A 22,487-nucleotide genomic window follows, 5' to 3' on the forward strand; every position below is an offset into this window, starting at 1 on the left:
CTGATAGTTTCTGCTGCTGCTTTTCTAAAAGATGTTGCTGTGAAGGGACTGAAGCTTGGACCTGCCTATTTTAACATTTCTGCTGACATCCAACTACCTGTGTTTTAACAAGTCCTTCAGGAGATTCTAATGTATTCTAAAGTTGAGCCAATAATCTAAAAAGTCAATAAAGCAGAAGCCAAGTATTGACCCTATTGTCTATTTTGTGAGATCTTTCTAGAGACCAAGGCAAAACTCTAATCTAAACCATCAAAACATGTCACCTGTCAGTGCACTGAAATTTGAGGTTTGAACCTCCAAATCAATGAAAAAGTCTTTTCAAAATATACAAACTTCTAAGCCCTACAGTTCATATTATCAACAAGTGGTCAAAGTGGGCATGGGAATTGATATTTTAAAGTTTCCCCCTATAATTTTGATGTCTTTCCAAAGTTGGGGACCAAGTTGCTGCCCTTCATTCCAGACCCAAGGCTTCCAAGAACAGCATATCTTCACCAGGAACTAACTAACTACAAAACAAGAAAAAGCATTAAAAGTTCAGTCAGTTAAAAACTGAACAAATTTCTGTTGATTTTAGAAACATGAAAATACACATATATGAAATATTGCCTTGAAAAATTATTACAGGCTTTTGTATCTTGAATATTTACAATGTACAAAAGTGTTGAAAGCAAAATATAGTAAAGAACTGTAAGTGCACCTCCCAACTTAAGAAATACAATATTATCACTGGAGTTGAAGGCTTCTGGGTGGCCATCCCCAATAAAATTCCCATTCCTTCCATTCAGAAATAAACTATCCTGAATTATGCTTATGGTTCCCAAGCATTTATTTTTTAGATATATGGATGTATAAATAAAATGTATAGAACTGTTTTATACTTTAAACATAAATTATTAAATACTAATTTCCTCCTGTTACTTGCTTTTACCCAATATTATGTTTGCAAATCAATTTTTATTCAATTTAAGTTATTGTAGTGTTCATTTGTATAATTCGACTACAGTTTAGATAAACATCCTAATTGTCCTGTTGATGGACAATTAGTTTTTTCCCTAAGTTTTTAAAATCCCAAAAAATGCTCCTCTTATAATGATTGTATATATCTCCTTGTGTACATGACCAAGAGTTTCTTCGATGTGTATAGAAGTTGGGTTCTTGTGTCAGAAGATATACACACCTTCAATATATACAGAAACTTCCAAATTGTTCTTACTAGTTCCACCAATTCAAGTTTTCACCACAATGGGTCAACTGCCTCACTCACACTTAACACTGTCAGGTGTTGTTTTTTGTTTACTGTTTTTTTCTTTTCCTTTGATAAATTAATGGGTAGAAAATGGTATCTCATAATGGTTTTAATTTGCATTACAAGGTAAGTATTGAAATTGAATTCTTTTTAATACCTTCATTGGCTATTGATGTTCCCACTTTGGGGAACCACCCTTTCATACCTTTTGCCTGATTTCTTATCGAGTTATAAGAATCTTTCTTATTAATTTATGAGACTTCTTTAATGGATATTTTTTCTTTGCTTATTGGTCTTGTTGCCAAGATCTTCTTTGATGAACAAATTTTTTATTTTATATATTAAACTTATCAATATTTTCTTTAATGGTTTTACAGGTTTTAATATTGCTTAAGAAATTCTTCTCTAGGCTGGAATCATAAAGATAAGCTCCTATGTTGTCTTCTAAAATTTTCAAAGCTTTGCTCTCACATTTAGGTATTTAATTCAATTGTAACTGATTTTTGTGCATGGTGACCAAATATTTAAAAATTTCCTTGAAATTATGCACAAAAATCAATTACATCAAGTATTATAACCTATGTGAAATATTTAAATAACTGATTTTTCTAACCATTTATTGATGAATACAGCCTTTCCCCATTAATAAGGAATGTCACTTCAGTTATGTATCAAGTTTCCAAGTTTTCACATATAATTAAAGGTCTTTTCTCGTCTCTCCATTTTGTTCTCTCGGTTCACGCGCCAATCCTTGTACTGTATTATACTCTGTCTGTTGACTGCTATAGCTTTATAATAAGTCTTCATATCTGAAAGAAAAAGCCCTTCTTTTACTTTAGAAATATCATTATTGGTCTTTAGTCTTCTATATGAATTTTAGAAGCAGCTTGCAGATTGCATCAGAAAATAAAATCCTGTTGGCAATTAATCACAAGTCACTGAATCGAGAGATCAATTTGGGATGAATTGACATTTTTATTATTTTCAAGACTTGATCTTTTCTAGAATATGGTATACCGCTCCAATTAGATCTTCTTTAATAATTTTTAATAAAATCTTATCATTTGCTCCATAATTGTCATGTATATATTTTATATGATTTGTTTTTAAATACTTTACACATTTTTTATATTATAAAATAAATATTCTATTTAACTGCACATTTGTCGCTGCTCCTACCTTTCTTCAGTAATTGATTTTGTCTTTGGTTTTCACATCCAGCACTCCTTCCAAACAGTCTTGATAGTTCTAATAATTTGTGAATCCTATTTTCTATGCAGACAATTACATGATTTGAGAATAATTATGTTTTCATTTTTGTAATCCTTACAGTTTTTATTTATTTGTTACTTGTATTTATTTATTACTATAGGTGATAGAAGGACCTACCTTATAATGATGAAAAGAAACAGTTATAATAAGGATTCTTGTATGGTTCTTGATTTTAACAGGAACTCACTTAATATCTAAACTGTAAGTGTAATGTATTTATGCATGTTTAATTTATGCACTCTTTATCAGTTTGATGAAGTTTCCTTCTATTACTACTTTCCTAAGGATTTTTTTATCATGAGTTAGTATTGAATTTTATGCAGTGCTTTTCCTTCCTCAAGATGACCACAGGAATTTTTTCTCCTTTTGTTTGTTTAATGTTGTCAATCATAATAATAAATTTATTGATGATAAAAACAGATTTGAAATGATCAACTTGGTCTCTCACACCCAGACTCATACACATTCTCCCTCTCTCTCTCTCTCTCTCTCTCTCTCTCTCTCTCTCCCCCCTCTCTCTCCCCTTCTCCCTCTCTCTCACACACACACACACCCCCGCTTTATCCATTTTGCTAATTATTTGGGGGCAGTGGTCAAGATCACACTATCCTCATGAATGAGATGGGTAGTGTTTTCATTTTTCTATTCTCTGGAAGAGTTTATATAAGATTGGAATTATTTCCTTGGATGTTATAGAATCCCCTGTAAAACAGTCTGATCCCAACAGTTATTTTGTGGCAAGGTATGTCATATTGCAAAAATGATTCAAACAATTTGCTTGATGCAGAACTGCTGCCCTGGGCAATGGGAATTTGTAGATGTCCTATAAAAAGATAAAGTCTATTTCCCATACCCTTAAATCCGGCCATACAACCTGTTTGGCCAAGATAATGCGGCAAAAACAACAATGTGCAAGTTTCAAGTCCAGGATTTGAAAGGCTGTACACACTCCTGCTTCAATGGTGGAAACTCTGCTCAAGCACCATGTAAATGAGTTTGGGGTTTACATGGTCTAAAACTGAGAAATTAAATGAAGCAGAGAGAAGCCATGACAGCTAAGACCATTCTAGTACAGCCAGTGCCCAGAAAACCTGACAGCTAACGAAAGATGCAAAGTGAACCCACTGAGAAGAACAAGAAGCATTCTGCTAAACCCAACCCAAACCAACTCACAAAACTGTACACTAAATAAATAGTTGCTCTCCCAGGCCATTAAGTTTTGAGTTGATTTTCTAAGCATCAAAAGCTAACTAATCCAATAGGTTTTGAATCATGAATTCTTTATCATACTGTATTGATTTTTCATTACTTAAGTCCATTTTGGTAATGTTTGGATTTTAGGTAACGTGCCATTTTTCTTTAATCTTCCATTTTATTGGCATAAAGATATTAATAAATGATTAATTACTATTGTTTTAATTTTTGCAGTATTTTCATGTGCTTTTTGTTATTCCTACTGTTTTCTATGCCTTCTCTCAATTTTTTCTTGCTTAAAATTCCTTATTTGTCTTTTTATAAATTTTTTTATTGTTATTATATTACAGCTGCCCCAATTCTCCCTCTTTGTGCTCTTCCGCCCAGCCCAATCCCTGTTCCCACAGTCCATCGCCACCCCATTGTCCATGTCCATGGGCCATTCATACATGTTCTTTGACTAGTTCCTTCTCCTTATTTCCACCCTTATTCCCCTTCCCCCACCCCTCTAGTCACTGCAGTCTGTTCCATGTTTCCATGCTTCTGGTTCTATTTTCCTCATTAGTTTATTTTGTTCATTAGATTTCCCTTATAGGTAATATCATATGGTATTTGTCTTTCACCACCTGGCTTATTTCACTTAGCATAGTAGTCTCTATTTCCATCCATGCTATCACAAAAGATAGGAGTCCCTTCTTTCTTTCTGCTGCATAGTACTCCATTGTGCAAACATACCACAGTTTTTTGATCTACTCATTTACTGATGGGCACTTAGGCTGTTTCCAGCACTTGGCTATTGCAAATAGCGCTGCAATCAACATAGAGGTGCTTATGTTCTTTTGAACTGGTGATACGGCATTCTTAGGGTATATTCCCAGCAGTGGAATCACTGGGTCAAAAGAGAGTTCCATTTTTAGTTTTTTGAGGAAATTTCATACTGTTTTCCACAGTGCCTGCACCAGTCTGCATTCCCACCAACAGTGCACTACGTTTCCCTTTTTTCCACAACCTCGCCAGCACTTGTTCTTTGTTGATTTGTTTAGGATGGCCATTCTGACTGGTGTGAGATAGTATCTCATTGTGGTTTTCATTTTTACCTCTCTGATGGCTAATAATATTGAGCATTTTGTCATCTGTCTCAGGGCCATCTGTGTGTCCTCCTTGGAGAAGTGTCTGTTCAGGTCCTTTGCCCATTTTGCCCATTTTTTAATTGCGTTGTCTTCTTGGTGTTGAGTCATATAAGTTCTTTATATATTTTGAAGATCAAACCCTTGCCTGATGTATCATTGGCAAATACATCCTCCCATACAGTCAGTTCCTTTTTCACTTTGATGATGGTTTCTTTAGCCATGCAGAAATTTTTTAATTTGATGTAGTCCCATTTGTTTATTTTTTTCTTTATATTCCTTGCCCTAGGAGATATATCAGCAAAAATATTGCTATGTGAGATGTCTGAAATTTTATTGCCTGTTTTCCTTTAGAACTTCTGCAGTATCATGATATATTTAAGTCTTTTATCCACCTTGAGTTTATTCTGGTGTATGGTATAAGGTAGTGGTCTAGTTTCATTTTTTTTGCATGTACCAGTCTAATTCTCCCAGCACCATTATTGAAGAGATTGTTTTTATTCCATTGTATGCCCATGCCCTCTTTGTTGAAATATTAACTGACCATAGAGACATGGCTTTATTTCTGGGCTCTCTATTCTGTTCCAATGAATCCAGGAGCTGGTTCTTTGAAAGGTTTGTCTAAAACTGACAAACCTTTAACCAGACTCATCATGAAAAAAGGAGGAGCCAAATAAAATCAGAAACAAAATAGGAGAAGTAACAACCGATACCACAGAAATAAAAATGATCGTAGAAAATTACTATGAACAACTAACTATATGCCAATAAACTCGACAATCTGGGCAAAATGGGAAAATTTCTGGAAACACACAATCTCCCAAAACTGAATCAAGAATAAGTGGAAAGCCAGAACAGACTGATAACAACCAACAAAATTGAAGCAGTAATCAAAACACTCCAGCACACAAAAGCCCAGGACCAGATGGCTTCACAGGCAAATTTTACCAAACATTAAAAGAACTAACACCTATCCTTCTCAAACTATTCCAAAAAAAAACTCAAGAAGAGGGAAAACTCCCAAACTCTTTTTACAAGGCCAGAATTATTCTAATTCCAAAACCAGTTAAAGACACAACAAAGAAAATTACAAGCCAATATCCCTGATGAACATAGATGCTAAAATCCTCAACAAAATATTGACAGTCCAGATCCAGCAATACATTAGACAGATCATACACCATGATCAGGTAGGATTTATTCCAGGGATGCAAGGTTGCTATAACACTTGCAAATCAGTAAACATAATACATTACATAAACAAAATGAAAGACAAAAATCACATGATCCATGACCACATCAATAGATGCTGAAAAGACAACTGACAAAATCCAGCACCCATTTATGATAAAAACACTCAGCAAAGTGGGAAAAGAGGGAGCATACCTTGACATAATAAAGAATATATATGAGAAACCTATTCCCAGCATCATCCTCAATGGGCAAAAATTATAAACATTTCCCTTAATATCAGGAACAAGACAAGGGTGACTGCTTTCGCCTCTCTTATTCAACATAGTACTGAAAGTTCTAGCTCCAGTGATGAGACAAGAAAAAGAAATAAAAGGCATCCAAATGGGAAAAGAGGAAGTAAAATTGTCATTATATGCAAAAAACATGATAGTGTACATAGAAAACTCGGTTGACCCCACTAAAAAACTACAGAACCTAATAAGCGATTTTGGCAAAGGAGCAGGTTACGAAGTCAATATTCAGAAATCAATGGCATTCTTGTACACCAACAATGAAGTATCAGAAAGAGAAATTATGAAAAAATCTAATTTACTATAGCAATAAGGAAAATAAAGTGCCTAGAAATAAATTTAACCAAGGATGTAAAAGACCTGTATTCAGAAAACTACAGAACACTGAAGAAAGAAAGTGAGGAATATACAAATAAATGGAAACATATACTGTGTTCATGGATTGGCAGGATTAACATCATTAAAATGTGCATGCTACCCAAAGAAATCTACAGATTCAATGCAATTCCTATTAAAATACCAATGGTATATTTCACTAATGTAGACAAATATTGCAAAATTTATATGAAACCAAAAAAGACCTTGAATAGCCTCAGCAATCCTGTGAAAGGACAAACAAAATTGAAGGGATCACAATGCATGATATTAAGTTATACTACAAATCCACTGTAATCAAGACAGTCTGGTGTTGGCATAAGAACAGATTTGTCTTTTCAAATGACCATACTTTGGTTTTCTTGAGCTTCTCTAGTGTATCCTACTCATTATTTTATTAATTTCTGTTCTTATATGCTTACATTATAGGCTTTTTACTTTCTTTGGATTTATTCTGATATTCATCTTCTAATATCTTAAATTGGATACTTTACTCATTCAATTTCTGCATTTTCTGCCTGTGTAGGATATAACTACTTTTAAAAGCTTCTCCTATTCTATGGCATGCCCATTTACTCTTTTAGTCATGTATTTTGAAAAAATTTCCAAGTTTTAATATTCCAATATATCAAATATTCTTTATGATTATTATTTTTATGCCTTATTTGAGGAATATTTTTCTGATGTCAAGGCCATAAAGATTTATTTTAATGCTATATTTTTAAGCTTTACTGGTTTGCCTTTAATATTTATTTCTATAATGCCCTGCAATTGATTTTGCATGTAATGTAAAAGGGAAAGTCAAGATTAGCTGTTTGCCTTCATGGAGATCCAGTTGACCCAGCATGCTAAAGAGAGAAGGCGATCTTTCCCCAATGTTCTGTAACACTGCAATGTATATTTTCAGCATATGGTTTAGGTTTATGCATCTGTAGAATTATTCATCATTATGGGATAAACATTCCAGCCTTTGCCCAAGCTTCTACAGTCTTCTCATGTTTGGTTTGGTCTATTTTTTTCCTCCTTTTTTCCACTGCAGTATGACCACTTATGAATCCTTGTTTTTAATTTTCTATAAGCAATATATATCAGAATTTGAGTTTTATGAAGCCAATATAATATTCTTGTAAACATTGAGTATAAATTACTTATATTTGAAAATAAATATTATGAAATGGAATTACATCTGTTGTATTATAGTAAACATTTTTTTCTCTTCTTGCTTTAATTTACATTGATAGCAGTTTTTCAGAAATCCCCTCATTCTCTCATACTTCAATTTGGAAGTTAAACACTATTATTTCAGTGTTGGTTTATATTTTTAACATGCAAACTTAGAGTCTAAGATTTACCAGTTTCTGTATTCATTTTATGACCAGTACAAGGCCTTAAAACACTTCATATCAGGTCATCCACTATTATTTTATTGTTATCTAATATTTATTTCTATTTTTTGGAAACTAGACATTATTACTATTATTTAATCAGACAATGATTATTTGGGTTTGTTCATGCTCTCAACAATTTATTCACCAATTCTTGCACTATATGTCTTCCTTCTTTAATGAAGATCTACTGGTCATAAACTGAGAGCTTTGTTTGTCTACAAATTCTTTATTTCACACTCATTCTTAAATGATAATTAAGCTGGATATATGCAACTACATTGGGTAATTATTTTCCCTCAAAACTTTGAAAACATTTTTTATTATATTTGGGCTTTTGCTTTTACTGTTAAAAATGCAGCCATTCAATCTTTGTTATTCTTTTGTGGAAAATGGCCTTTTCTCCCTGGTTGCTTTTAAGATATTCCCCGTGTCTTTGGGATATTGCTATTTCACTAATACATCTAGGCATGGCTGCCTTTCTACTTATCTTGATTTATGTAATACGTTATTAAAATGGTCAAAAATTCTTCTCCTCCTTGCATCCATATCCTTGCAATGCAATATTGCAAAACAGTTCTTCAAGAGATGGAGTCTATTCCTTTACCCCTTGACTCTGCAATTGGTCGTGTGATTTTCTTTGGGTAGTAAATTATTAGCAAGTGTGATCAAGCAAACATAGCCTTGAAAAGCACTAATGCACCCTCTCTTATTATACTTGAAATCCCAAGACTGCCAGGTGGATAAGACTGAGCTAGAGCACTGGAGAATGAGAGACCATCTGGAAGAGAACTAAGGTTCTCCAATCACCAACCAACCTACCACCAGAGAGGTAAAGAGGCTATCTGATATCATCCTGCCACCTGCTGACCTCTCACCTGATTAAAGACACTTGATAGTGCCCAGCAGATAGCAGCATAGCCAGGGAAGACCAGAAACATCACCCAATCAAGCCAAAGAATAATGAACTAAGTAAAGTGGCTATTGTTGAAGGAGCCCAGATACCAAAACCAGATAAGAACACTACAAGAAAAGAAAACCACAGGACAATAACCCTGATAAATATAGGTGCAAAAGTTCTCAACAAAAAATTAGCAAACTTAATTCAAGAGTACATTAAAGGATCACACATCATGACTAAAGCAGATTTATCTCTGGTATTCGAGGATGGTTCAACATATGCCAACCAATGAATGTGGTACATCAAAATAGAATGAATGATAAAAATCATATGATTATCTCAATAGATGCAGAAATAGCATCTGACAAAACCCAACATACTTTAATGATAAATATGCTCAACAAATTGGGCACAGAAGGAACATACTTCAACATAATAAAGGCCATACATTACAAACCTATAGCAATATCATACTCAGTGGTGAAAAGCTGAAAGCTTTTCCTATAAGATCAAGAAAAAGACTGGTGCCCACTCTGATCTGCCTATTCAACATAGTACTAGAAGTGCTAGGCAAGAAAAGGAAACAAAAGGCATTCATATTAGAAAGGAAGAAGTAAAATTGTCTTGTTTGTATATGATACAACGTTATATATAGAAAATCCTAAAGGTTCCATTTTAAAACTTTAGAACTGATAAATGAATTCAGTGCAAGTTGCAAAACACAAAACCAGGAACAAAAATCAACTGTGTTTCTATACACTAGAAATAAAATATGTACAAAAGAAATAAAGAAAATAATCCCATTCACAATATCATCAAAAACAATAAAATTCCTAGGAATAAATTTAACCAAGAAAGTAAATGATCTATACACTGAAAACTGTAAAACGTTGTGTCTTCAAGTTTTTTAATCAAACAAATGGAAAGATATCCCATGTTCATGAAGCAAAAGAATTAATATGATTAAAATTTCCAAACTACTCAAAGAAATCTATAGATTCAATTCAATCCCAAGTGAAATTCAAATGCCATTTTTCACAGAAATAAAAAACAACAATCCTAGAATTTGTATGGAACCACAAAGGCCCCCAAATAGACTAAGGGATCCTAAGAAAAAAGAACAAAACTGGAGGCATCACACTTCCTAATTTCAAACTAAACTACAAAGCTATCATAAAGAAAACAGCATGATACTGACATAAAAAGAGACAAACAGCCCTGACCAGTGTGGCTCAGTCGTTTCTCACCCTCTCTTTCCCCCTCTCTTTCCCTCTCTCTAAAAATAAAGAAATAAAATCTTTTTAAAAAAGAAAGACACACAACCAAAGAAACAGAATCAAGAAGTAAATCATCAGGTAAATGGAAATGAAACCCCATGTGGTATCACCTCACACCTGCTAGACTGATTAACATCAAAAAGGCAACAGGTAAGCTTTTAGCAAGGGTGTTGAGAAAAAGAAACCTTTGTGCATTGCTGCTGGGAATGCAAATCGGTACAGCCACTATGGAAAGTGGTACTCAGTGTCCTCAAAAATTAAAAATTGAAATAGCATATGATCCAGCAATCCCACTGTTGAGTAGATTCATATTAAACTGGGTGTATATCCAAAGGAAATGAAAGCAGTACCTCAAAGAGATGTCTGCACCCCCATATCCATTACAACATTATTCACAATAGCAAAGCATGGAAACAACCTAAATGTCTGTCAATAGACGAGTGGTAAGATGTAAGATAGATTGATAGATACGTGAATAATATCTTCAACCACAAGAAAGAAGAACAAATAAACCTTGAGGACATTGTGTGACGTGAAATAAGTCCGACAGAGCAACAAATACTGTATACTATCATTTATATGTGGAATCTAAAAAGCTGAACTCATAGAGACTAGGAGTAGAATGGCGATTGCCTGGGGCCAAGGGAGGAGAAACTGGGAAAAAGTTGGTCAAAGGGTACACACTTCCATAATATGAATAAGTTCTGGAGATCTAACATACAGACAGCATAGTGATTATAGTTAATAATATTATGTTATATGCTTAAAAGTGGCTAAGAGAGTATATCTTAAGTGTTCTCACCATAAAGAAAAATGGCAATTATAAGATGGTGATATTAGCTAACACTATGGTGCTAATCCTTTTGTAATACGTAAGTGTAACATATAAATCCACTGTATACCTTAAACTTACGTAATGTTACAGGTTAATTATATTTCAATAAAGTTGAAAAATAAATAAGAAAAATAATCTCAAGTCTCTAAATTCCTGTTATTGCCACTCATCCCTCTGGCTTTCATTTCCCTCAAATATTTGGGCCCTACAAATCTCCCTTCTAAGAAGTGCAATAATAAATCTTAGGATTTTGTTCTGTTTTATCTAGCATTTATAGGCATTTTGAAGCATGAGGATTTTTAAAATATCTAGTCTACCATATTGCCAGAAGCAAAATCCTGCTATTCTATTGAAGAATAAGACTATCTTAAAATGTCCTGATGTTTTTGATGTCTTCATTTTATCACCGTATCCTCGGTGATAAAATGGTTCATATAAAGTACCATAATGCAGTTATTGTACTGTCTTCTTTATAGACAAGAACACCAAAGCTCCTAGACACTGAGACTTGTGTTTTGTTGTATATCTAAACATACCCCTGAAATGAGTTAACATATATTCTGAGAATGAAAACCAATTTAAAGATTACCTTAAGAACAAAGGTAATGAGAAACATTGGGAGCACCATCCACATTCTGCCTCCTTCGTACCTGGCGCCAGGCTGAACTATGTGACCTTGGGCAAGTCACTTTACTCTCTGCCTCACAGAGACTTTCAAAGTGCCTCCTTCACAAAATTATGAATATTAAAAGATTTAATTCATGTCAAACACACAAAAAGAAAGCATAAGGCAAAAGTAGAAAGTAGTCCTTACTTTGAATAAGCCATGCTTTGGGTTGCGCTGACCGAGCCATAAACTGCTTCCTGGGGGCAGGTTGGTCTCAGGAGGGTCTATGATGCGTTCATAAATCCTGTAGGGGCAAAGAACACAGTCACTAACAGAGAGGCTCAAAGCAAAACCAAAATGTGCACACGCTGTTAGAAACACTCATGGCAATAGCTTCTCCGAGAGAGACAGGGAGCCCGTATGTGGCATGTTTTAAATGATAGGCAGGTGGCATGAATGTAGAGATCTATGTTCTGACAACCTTTGGTGGGGTTTCACAACCTCAGGAGTTCCCTGGATGAAATTCAAAACTGGTCCCCATACACAGAGGTCAAGGAGAGATGGAAGAAAAAAGCGGGCCACTCCAGACTGCTAAGTGGCAGTTTTCATAAGCAAAAGAACTTCCATAGGAGGCTTGTCTTGGGTGGCCACAAAAGCAGATGTCTGTACCCACCCACCAGAATCTTAAGTTTACACAGAGACCTGAATGGGTTTCAGACATGTATACTGTCCAGACAGTCTCAATAACACAGTACTCTCTCGAGGCCCCGTCCTCAAGTGGCTCCTAGTGTGGAAACAGTGGATGAAATGCAGGTTCCCAGGAGAGTGGATGGGGTGAGGAGCCTCCAATTGCCCAGGGCCAACTTGCAGGTCAACCAGCAATCAAGTCCTCTCGATGACCTCTTTCAACCCATGGACACATTATCTAGGCCCCTCATGGCTGTCTATCTTTATCCTTTTGTCAGAGGAAGTAGGCAGAGGGTAACATGAGTGTCTACTCTGAGCAGTGAACATGCCACAAACTCTCTGAGGAAAGTAGTTTTTTTCCATGCAACAGGTGAGAAAGCTGAGTTTCAGGGAATATAAATGGGTCAATCAGAGCGCAGAAGAGTGGAATGAGAACCTCCAGCTGCCTGGTTTCAAAGCCCGTGCACTCTCCTTTACACGACTTTTTCCCTGGCTAGGTTTACTTTGTTGCTGTTCCTGTCTACAGTATCCTGCTCTACCCCTCTAAACACAGCAGCTCCCAGATAGCAATATGCTTAGCCTACAAAATCGAGCTACTAAAGTCAGCATCCAATCAACAAATACTTATTGCACATTGTATGGTCTGAGCACCACACGAAGCAACAAGAGACACAGCAATTAAACAGACATACAAAGTCCTGCCCCCATGGAGCAAAATAAGTAAGACAAAATTCTGCACATAAATGCAACCTTCATACATCTTCACATATGATATGATATATGGAGATATAGAACTAATACAGTTGAGACAACAGCCCCAGGATATTTGAAAGTACCTACTGAACAACAGAATTATCTCAACTGTCCTGACCTAGCACCGCCAGTTAGTCCATCACAAATATTTAGATTTGTGCTCTCTTTAGATCTAGTCCCTGCAACCACTAGCTGGTCACAGGCCCCCACTTCACCCCTGGCATGTACACTTGAGTGCTAAGAGGAGGAATGACAAGCTTGCCTGAGAACTAAACGTGTCCTTAGATGCTCAGAAGATTCTGAGTAGGAAAGACAGAGCGACCCTCTGCGAAAGTCAGTGCGTCACAATGGTCCCGTCCATTCCTCGCATTCTCCAGTTCCTGCTCCAAACAGCCACAGGAGCGGTCATCTCCGGGAAGGTCCACAGGTGTGACAACAAACCAGTGCTCCTGGCTGACTGGGAGCTGGCGGCCCCTGCCCGAGGGTGATGCATTGCTCCAGTGGCTCTCAGAAGGAAAGTGTGGAGGAACTGAAAGACTGTCCAGTTGTGTCAAGGCAAGTGAAAGATTGCCAGGCTCTTCCAATTGGAAGCTGTCACGCCACAGCCTTGTATCTTAACCACATCATCCATTACTCCTCTATTCCCCACTGGAAACATGCTGTCTCCTAAGTACTCATGCAAGGTATTCAACTGACAAGGCTCTAAATATATCAGGTGCTTCTTTACTAATGACCTTTCCATTCATTATAAATGGAAGCTCAAGACATAAGCAAAGAAAAAATAAGTTTCCTTTAAAAAGAGAGGCAGTGTTCTCTCCACAGGAATTCAACAAATTTTGGTGTGTTAGAATGAAGCACTTCAAATTAAAAAGTTGGTCAAAACTGCTTTAAAATAAGAATGTGCTATGTATAAACTTTTTCAAAAAGTTTTTTTTTCCTAAAATTAGGGCAAAGACAAATTTACAACATCAGAGAAATGCATAGGTTACGACAGATCAGCTTGATAAAATTTACTACAATCATTAAGTGTAATAAATATGCAGGTTGTGAAATATGGTGGAGCATACAAAATAATTTTCACTGGAGGAAAGTAGAATGCAAAATTATTTATGTACTACGGAGATAACGATGGAAAAATGATGTCCCATGTTGGCAAATTTCAGAGGAGGCCAGAGAGAAAGAGAAATCACTCTGCTCAGGTGAAGGGCAGAAGCCTAATGCTCTGTAAGGTTGTTTTACTAAGGATTTGAAAATGTTGTCCAACTATTTATCTTAACCTTCATTTTAAAGCACTTGCATCTGCCAGGGTGAGAGGGACTTTTGATTCAAGCACTTTCTGGTTTTCAATAAACGAGAGGGTGAACTCCAATGAGCGGAGCAGACCCTTTATCAATGTTTATCGAGTGCATGAATGAAAGAGCAATCAAAAAGATCAACCTCCTGGCCTGCCGCATCTTCCACAACCATAGTAACTACCTGTGGCTTGGGAACAGTTGAGTTCGCAAACATTTGAGGTGCGCTCACTCTAGGCTAATGCAGGACTCATGTTTAACACAGTCCCCATGTTAAAGGGGCAAGGTGATTTCCAGTGCCGCAGTTCCCATAAGGAGACCTTCCTGATCCCTCCCATTACCCCTACCCCCTACACCACCACCACCCCCGCCCCACCCCACAAAATGTAAATTCCGGTGGCTGCTGCCTTCCTGGCATTCCAGCCAATTCACTCCAAGTCTTTCTTCACCAGGGAAGTGCGTGAAGCAAGCAGATTCAACAAACTGAATTCAGATATAGCAAAATGAGGAGAGCATAAAAGCAGAGTACAAAAAGATATATAAAAGCCCACACAGGAAATCTAATCATGTGGAAGTATCAGACAAACCTGATCTGAGGGATATTTCACAAACTAACTGTCTGTGCTCTTTAAAATGTCAGTGTCATGAAAAATAAAGACAGACTGAGAAACAGTTGCCAATTAAAAGAGATCAAAGGGACATAAAAATTATATGCAAGAAGGGTTCCTGGATTGAATCTTGGGGCAGGAAAAAATAATCCCATAGAGGACATTAGTGAGAAAATCAGTGAGATTTCAATAAGAACTGTAGGTTACATAATGGTATTATACTGATGCTCAATTTCCTGATTTTGAAAATTGGGTGGTGTATATTTAAGTAAATGTCTTGTTCTTAGGAGATACACACTACAGTATTTGGGGTAGAGAGGCCAGTCCTCATGTTTGCAACTTACTCTCAAAGGGTTCAGAATAACAATGTGTATATATGTAAATACACACACTATTATTTGGAAAGAGAGAAAAAAAGCAGAACCTGAGCAAAGAGTATATGACTGTTTTTGTAACATTCTTAAAATAAAAAATTTTACATATAGAGTAAAAAGCAAAAGGGTGCATAAGGTATATAAACTAAAAATACACACAGGCAAAACAATTTTATATCAATACAGACAAACTTAAAGACTTGTATAAAGTACATACTACTGTCTTCCTAAGGGAATGGGAAAGGTGAAGGGAGTGAGGGGATGGATGGATGGATGGATGGATGAAACAAGAAAGGATAACTGCATAGAGTAATGCTGATAACATATCATAAACCAAGAAATAGGATTACCACATTTCTACCCATACCCCTGTACCAATATCCTTGGGAAAAAGCTTCTGAACCCAAGGATACAGTTTAGGTGGACAGGCTCATGGAATAGGCAGATAGGGCACAGTAAGCTGTCACTTAAATCTAGTATGACCCAAGTCAAGTGAAACAGTCAAGGCTCCTATAGTGAACTCCTGGGTGTCCAGTGTGGTCGGGAAATAGAACCTTCTGATCACATCAACAGTCTGTCCACAATGTGTGTGATACAGTGTCTATGGGGATACACACTGGCCAAATTAATACGGCCAAGTCCTTGCCGTCAGATGAAACGCCTGAGACAGACAACATGCATGCATACACCCTGTAATTCAGCTCAGTAAGTGCTATGATCTATGGAAGAAGAAGGGAAAGAAAACAGAATTCTGTCTGCAATAGTCAGAGAAGACTTTCCAAGAAGGGGACACTAGAGCTCAGTATGGAATAAAGACTAAAGTGAGGCTGCCTCTCAGCCCTAAGAGCAAGCACAGCACTAGAGTGTGCCAAGCATCGTACCGAGGGCTTGCCATGTCACTTCTCTTGGTCCTCACTCCACCACCATCAGAGAGTGTCCCTGGCCATGCTTAAGCTGCTTGTGAATGGCAGAGCTGGAATTTAACCCCAGACCCCCAAAATCCATGCTGCTCCCTCAAATCCATTAAAATTCCTTTATTCATCAGGAAGGAAAACGGGGAAACAAGTTGATGTGCCAAAGTACATGGCCAAGACTGGTTAAGTCTCCCAGAACCCGCTTTCTCTTCCTTCTGGGACCACAGCTGGAAGATTCCCTCACTATAGATGCCCTAAATATAGTCATAAAATGTAAGGAAAAGGAGCATGCACCACTTCTAGGCCCGCCCTTTCCCCAAAAACATCTCCCTCAAGCATCCTTCACCTTCTCTCTCACTCTCTTTCAGTTGGTTAGAGGAGACTGAGGGCAAAGAGATGCGCAAAGCCACAGATGGATGGTCCTGGGCCCCTAAGTAATGACGGGAAGGTCACCTGTCACATAGACACACCCCAATGGACACTGTGTAAGCAAGAAATAAAATTGTATGCTAACTGAGATAAGATTTTCTGTACTTGTGACTATTATATACCCCTCTGAAAAAAACAGAAAGGTAGCCTGTTGTATTTCCATGCCCAAAAAGCCAAAAGAAATCAGAGATAGTGTGGTGTAGAAGAGAAAACAAGAATTGTGATGAAACAGATTTGGGCTCATGTTCTAGTTCTGCGATACTAACCAAGTTACTTAATTTCTCTGCACCTCCCTTTCCTCACTTAAAAAATGGGGACATTACTGCTGACTGCACGGCTAGTGTTGAGGCTTAAATGAAATAGATATAACTTCTTGGAACGGAGTGGATGCTGCCATTCCTAACACTCACAGATGCCTGGGAATGCAGAGCCACACGGGCCACGTGGCCCATTCTAGCCCACTGGCTGCAGCTCGCACCAAAGGTACTGACATGTAATTATCAATTCCTTAGATGCCTGCTTGTGCTTTGGGATACAGTCCAAAAGAACGGCGTCATTGTCACATGAAGTATATTTAAGAGTGTGAGACTTCAATGTTAAAAATCCAAGGGCGTAGTTCTATTTTGTCATAAGCTTGCACCATTTTAAAAATTTTTAAGCCCTAAGTTTCTTTTCACCTTCCACAAATTTAAAAGCTAGAACAAGCAAATATGCAACAGACAATATAAGGAATAACAACACTCATTTCTGTTCCTGTTTAACCTGATTAGCTATAGAGCAACATGACAATCGATTTATACTAAACTTTGGATTAAAAACAAAACTGGAGGAACAAAGTATATGTTACATGACATTCTAAGATGCCAGTATTTTTATTATTTTTAAAATGTTACTCATTAGCTTCTTTTAATTCCTTCCAGCCGTAATTCTGTGTAAATTACTCAAAATATTTTTTAATTTAATTTTCATTTTTTTATGCTGTTACAGTTGTTTCCACTTTGTTCCCTTTCCCGACCTCCACCCAGCCCGCCCTCCCCGCTTCCTAAGCCAATCCCAATAGCATCATCCGTGTCCATGGACTGCGCATGACCGGTCTCGGTCAAACCTTTCATCATCGTTCATCCCGTCCCCCCGCCCCCTTTCCAGCAGCTGTCAGCCTGTTTTATGTATCTAAATTCTAAGCAAATGTACTATTTAATATCTTTTATATCCTTCAAAGGTATGTAATTCTTTGACATTTACAAAAGTTTGACTTTTGTTGAAAGTTCATCATAAACACATTAAGATTGGAGAAGGGCTCAGGAAAAAAGAAGAGGTAGAAGAAACAATTTATACTCTATTAGACTGTGTGTTTAGACACACAAACACCAAACCAACAACAAAAAATATACTTCTTTTACATGAGTAAAATACAACGGGAATATGCACGGAACACTTTCTCCCAGCCCAGTACTAGGTACTTTCCTGGTCCATTAGGGACCTTAGGGAGATTTAGCCAATCCTAGACAAAGGTCCTGGGGAAACGGAAATGTCACCAGTGTGTAGAGTCCCTCACTCTAAGTTCTTATCTCAGGCTGCCCTTAATACATCTTTTATATAAATATTTTCTATATATCCTGACTGCCCTACGTGTTGGTTCTTCGCAGGCTCTCCCCGTTCCCACTTGTGTGACCCGTTTGGACACACTCTCCAGAGCTTCGTGCATATGACCCTGAACCCTCCCACTGCCCGCTGGAGTCTAAGATTCTGGCCCTGGCTGGGCCTGCTTTCCCAGACTTCCCTGCCAAGGAAGGAGGAATTGGTCTTTCCTGGTACCCCTGGACCCAGCTCTTCCACCCTCCAGTTGAGCCTGCACTTCCTGACGGCTACAACCACTGAGTATCTGCTGAGTGTGGAGGAACAGAAACGCTCACAGCAACATCACTGCACCTGCTCAGATGTCGAGACCTTCCTGGACGCCCTAGATAAAGTAGCTCCCAACCACTCACCTGTTAGCTTGCTTTACCCTTATCAATGCCAATGACTCTCCAACATTATCTGAGCTCTTTCCTGATTGTCTGCTCCCATCACACTATAATCGTTTTGGAAGCAGGGTCCTTGCGTAACTTTTTCATGTCCACATCTCTAGTACCTGAAAGAGTACCCAGTCAAAGTAGGTGCCTACTCCATAGACTGATTGATTGATTGAATAATTGAATGTTCCCTGATACTATCTTTTTCTGAGAGGGCTATTCTCAGATGGTTCTACAACCCCTAAAATACTGCGGGGATAGACTTTACAATGAGCAGTTCACAAAACCAAATACTACAAGGCTGAGAAATCAGATAGTCAAACTTAACACTTTATGCGTACAATCATGAGGAAAATGCAGCCAATGAAAATCAGTGAAAAGTGTGACCCTTTTCAAGTGTCTTCCTTCACGATCCCCTACTCATGAGGTTTACACAGAAAGCCCGAAAGAAAGCACAGTAACACTGCGCACCATTTTTCACCCAGGAAAGAGAGAGGGGCGGTGATGTGACTGTCAGGCGGACAACTCACTAACAGGAAAGTCTCAGATGTATTTCAGGAAGAGCAAGAAAACAGTCAGCAGCTTGATAATTAATTAGATTAAGCACAGTCCTTTTGACAAGCACACAATTTACTGCTTAATTTGATTGTATTATAATCAACCTAAATTTATTGCATTCCCATGGGTTATCTAATACAAATTGTGTATTTACTCCACAACTATTTAAAATCTACCCTTTCTTTTGGCTAAAGAAAACCTAATTTCCACTTCATCACGTTTCTAGGCCTTTTGCACTAAAACATGCTGCCTATCAAGAGGGATTGGGAGAATTATGGGAATTTTGCAAACCATTAGTATCTAGTGTTAAAGTGGAAGTATCTCATTTCTAATACAATACCATGCAAAATTAAACCTCCAGTCAAATATAAAAACTGCTTGAGGAATGAACAATGCGAAGAGTAGCTGACATGCCCCTTGTAAAAGTCAGTCACTGAATCAGGGCTCACGTGAGGCACTTTCTTCCCAGGGTGCAAGCTCCCTTTATTCTCAACTTTGGTGAAAAATGCCCTCCCTAAGCAGGTGTCCTGTCTGCATATAAGCCAGTCAATAGTCTACAAAGAACTCGATTTTCTGTTAAGAGATAAAACCCTCGGAGCGCAAGACAAAGCAAATGCAGTGATTCAACAACACTCCTTATGGAGGAATATTGGATTTTTATTTACTTTGATGAAGAAAGGCCTCTGAAGGGGCACCATGGTACCTTTCCCAATTACACAGAAGAATGAATTTCCAATGGAAACCATGTGAATCGACATGTATTATGTCACTGTTCAATAAGACAATATGAAGCCCAAACAAAATGCTAAATGAAGAGGTTTATCTTGGGCTTTCGCTAGAACTGAAGGAAAGTGTTCACATTCTCCCTCAAGAGGGAAGTTGTGATGACTTTCCTTTGCTAATACAGCCCCATCATCCCTGCCTTTTTGCCAGCATTAATGAAAATCAGGATGCCCCTTGGAGCAAGTTCTCTAAACAGAACACAAAGCAATGGCCACCCTGTTTCCACTCACTAACGTGTTGGTGGGTGACCTTGCACATGAGTCTTATGATAAAAGGGGCATAAAGCAACCTTCCCCCTCTGCATGTCACAGATGTGAGAATAACAAAGCCCCTGATCTCCACCAGAAACAAGACACCTATGGTGTCATTAGCATTATGCTTGGCCCTGACATCTGTTGAGTATTCATTCTGTGGAAATCTACCACATGGTTCCTTCAAAGCTCACTTCACTCACTGTGACCGCAGCTCTGGCAACTGCATACAATGATGGGCTACCTGTTGGATTTCCATGTCAGCTGCCTGGCTGTTGTTAATTCCATGCAAACATGGAATACACATCATGCAGGCCTTGTATCACAAGTACATGAAGGGAATCCCCCCAGCGGGGAGTTCTGCAGTCCCCTCCCACCAACCTGTTTAACAAAACCAGATGACATTTAGCAAATAACCAGATTCAAAAATGCACCTCTGGTGCTGTACAGGAAGAAACAGACTGCAATGGGGGGAAGGATCACAGGGATCAACGCAGTACGTCCCCAACATGTGCGAATTGAATTCCAGCCCAAATCCAGGCGGGGAGTGGCCAATGGCAGGGCTCAGAAGGTGTCCAACCTGTTCCTTAGCAGCTGCTGCAGAATCCATACAAATGCAAAGCAAAGAGAGAAGGTGAAGCTGAAATCTGGAAGAAGATGCCCTCATCATGGTAACTGAGAAGGCAGCAGTGTTCCAATGTGATTAGCAAATACTGCTGCTGGGACAGGAGGGGAACTCCCTCCAAAGAGAGCAGAGGTCTTCCCAGGGAAGTCCTGTTGAGAGCTGCTTCTTCCGGTTAGAAAACACTGGATAAAATCTGCTTTTTCTTGCCTAGAAATTTCTACTATGTCCATTTTCTCTCATCTGGATGTGGATGACAAGTGCACTGCCCCTTCTTAGCCATACGTTATGCCCCTAATGTCTCCCTTCCACTGCTTCTTACCATCTCTTACTCTCTGCCAAAAGTTCAGGATTTAGGTGTCATCCCAAGGTGATGCTGATTGATCAGAGTCAAACAACCGGATCATGTAAGTCTGCCCTACTTAGCACTGCTACCTATGACTTGGCAATGTAATAGCAAACGTGCTTACTGAATCTTCCAGGAAATACAAAGTTGGGATATTGTTTCAGTCATAACAGATTTAAGGTAATATCATCAGAATTAAAAGAGACATTAATAGACAGGAGTTAAGGCCAAATCAAATAAATTAAACTTAACATGCCAAGATGAAAGGTCCCATGCTTAGGGACTATGCTTCTCAAAGACAGAATGTGAGATCTAAGGGTGAACAGAAATACATATTGAAAAAAAAATACCTAGCCCTTTTTAAAAATATATTTATTTATTTTTAGAGAAAAGGGGAGGGGGGAGAGAGAGAGAAAGAAATATTGATGTGCAAGAGAAACATTGATTGGTTGCCTCTCGCAGGCCCACAACCAGGGACCTGGCCCGCAACCCAGACATGTGCCCTGACTGGGAATCAAATCAGTGACCTGTCAGTTTGTAGGCAAGATGATGCTCAACCCACTGAGCCACTCCAGTCAGGGTAATACCTAGCCATTTTGATCAACACTGAGCTAAGATGAATCTATCAAAAAAGATGTTGTGATCTTAGGCTGCGTCATGAGAAAATAATTATCTCATTCTGATCTGAGTCAGGCTGCCCAGACTACTTGTAGAAACTTCTCAGATGACAGACACACTTTAGGATGAACCCAGCAAGATCATGAGGGCCTTGTGAGCAAAAGCAAATGATGAATGGTTGAAGGAACAGAGAACACTGAGTTTGAAGAAGTAAAAGATTAAGAATGAGATGATAAAATCTACAAATATTTGAAGAACTGTCAAGTGGAAGAAGGATTACTACACTTGTTCTATGCAGCTAAAAGAGGGAAAATGTATACCAACAAAGTGTAAGCTACAAGGAGGAACTTTTGGCTCAAGACAAGAATTTTTAAGCAGTCATAAAACACAGAGGGAAGGAACAGCCTTGGGAGGCAGTGAACTGCCAGCCTCTGAAAGGTGTCCTGGCACATGAAAGAGATCATTTGGCAAAGATAGTAAACCGTGAACTCAAAGAGACAGAGGGAGGCTGACTGTCTTGAATGAGTACCTACT

The 22,487-nt window shown here is 38.0% G+C and overlaps 1 protein-coding gene across 3 annotated transcripts in view; it reads right to left on the bottom strand.

The window, feature by feature from the left end:
• NELL1 (neural EGFL like 1) overlaps positions 1-22,487 on the bottom strand; it is a 723,728-nt gene that overhangs the window by 573,707 nt on the left and 127,534 nt on the right. For all 3 annotated transcript variants that reach the window (XM_054585996.1, XM_054585995.1, XM_054585994.1), the window contains one exon: positions 11,914-12,010. In XM_054585996.1, coding sequence (XP_054441971.1) covers positions 11,914-12,010 — 97 coding nt within the window. The remainder of the gene's footprint in view (positions 1-11,913; positions 12,011-22,487) is intronic.

Source organism: Pteronotus mesoamericanus, unplaced genomic scaffold (genome assembly GCF_021234165.1).
Source record: "Pteronotus mesoamericanus isolate MK-2021 breed Mesoamerican mustached bat unplaced genomic scaffold, CSHL_Meso_final contig_90, whole genome shotgun sequence".
Classification (NCBI taxonomy): domain Eukaryota; kingdom Metazoa; phylum Chordata; class Mammalia; order Chiroptera; family Mormoopidae; genus Pteronotus; species Pteronotus mesoamericanus.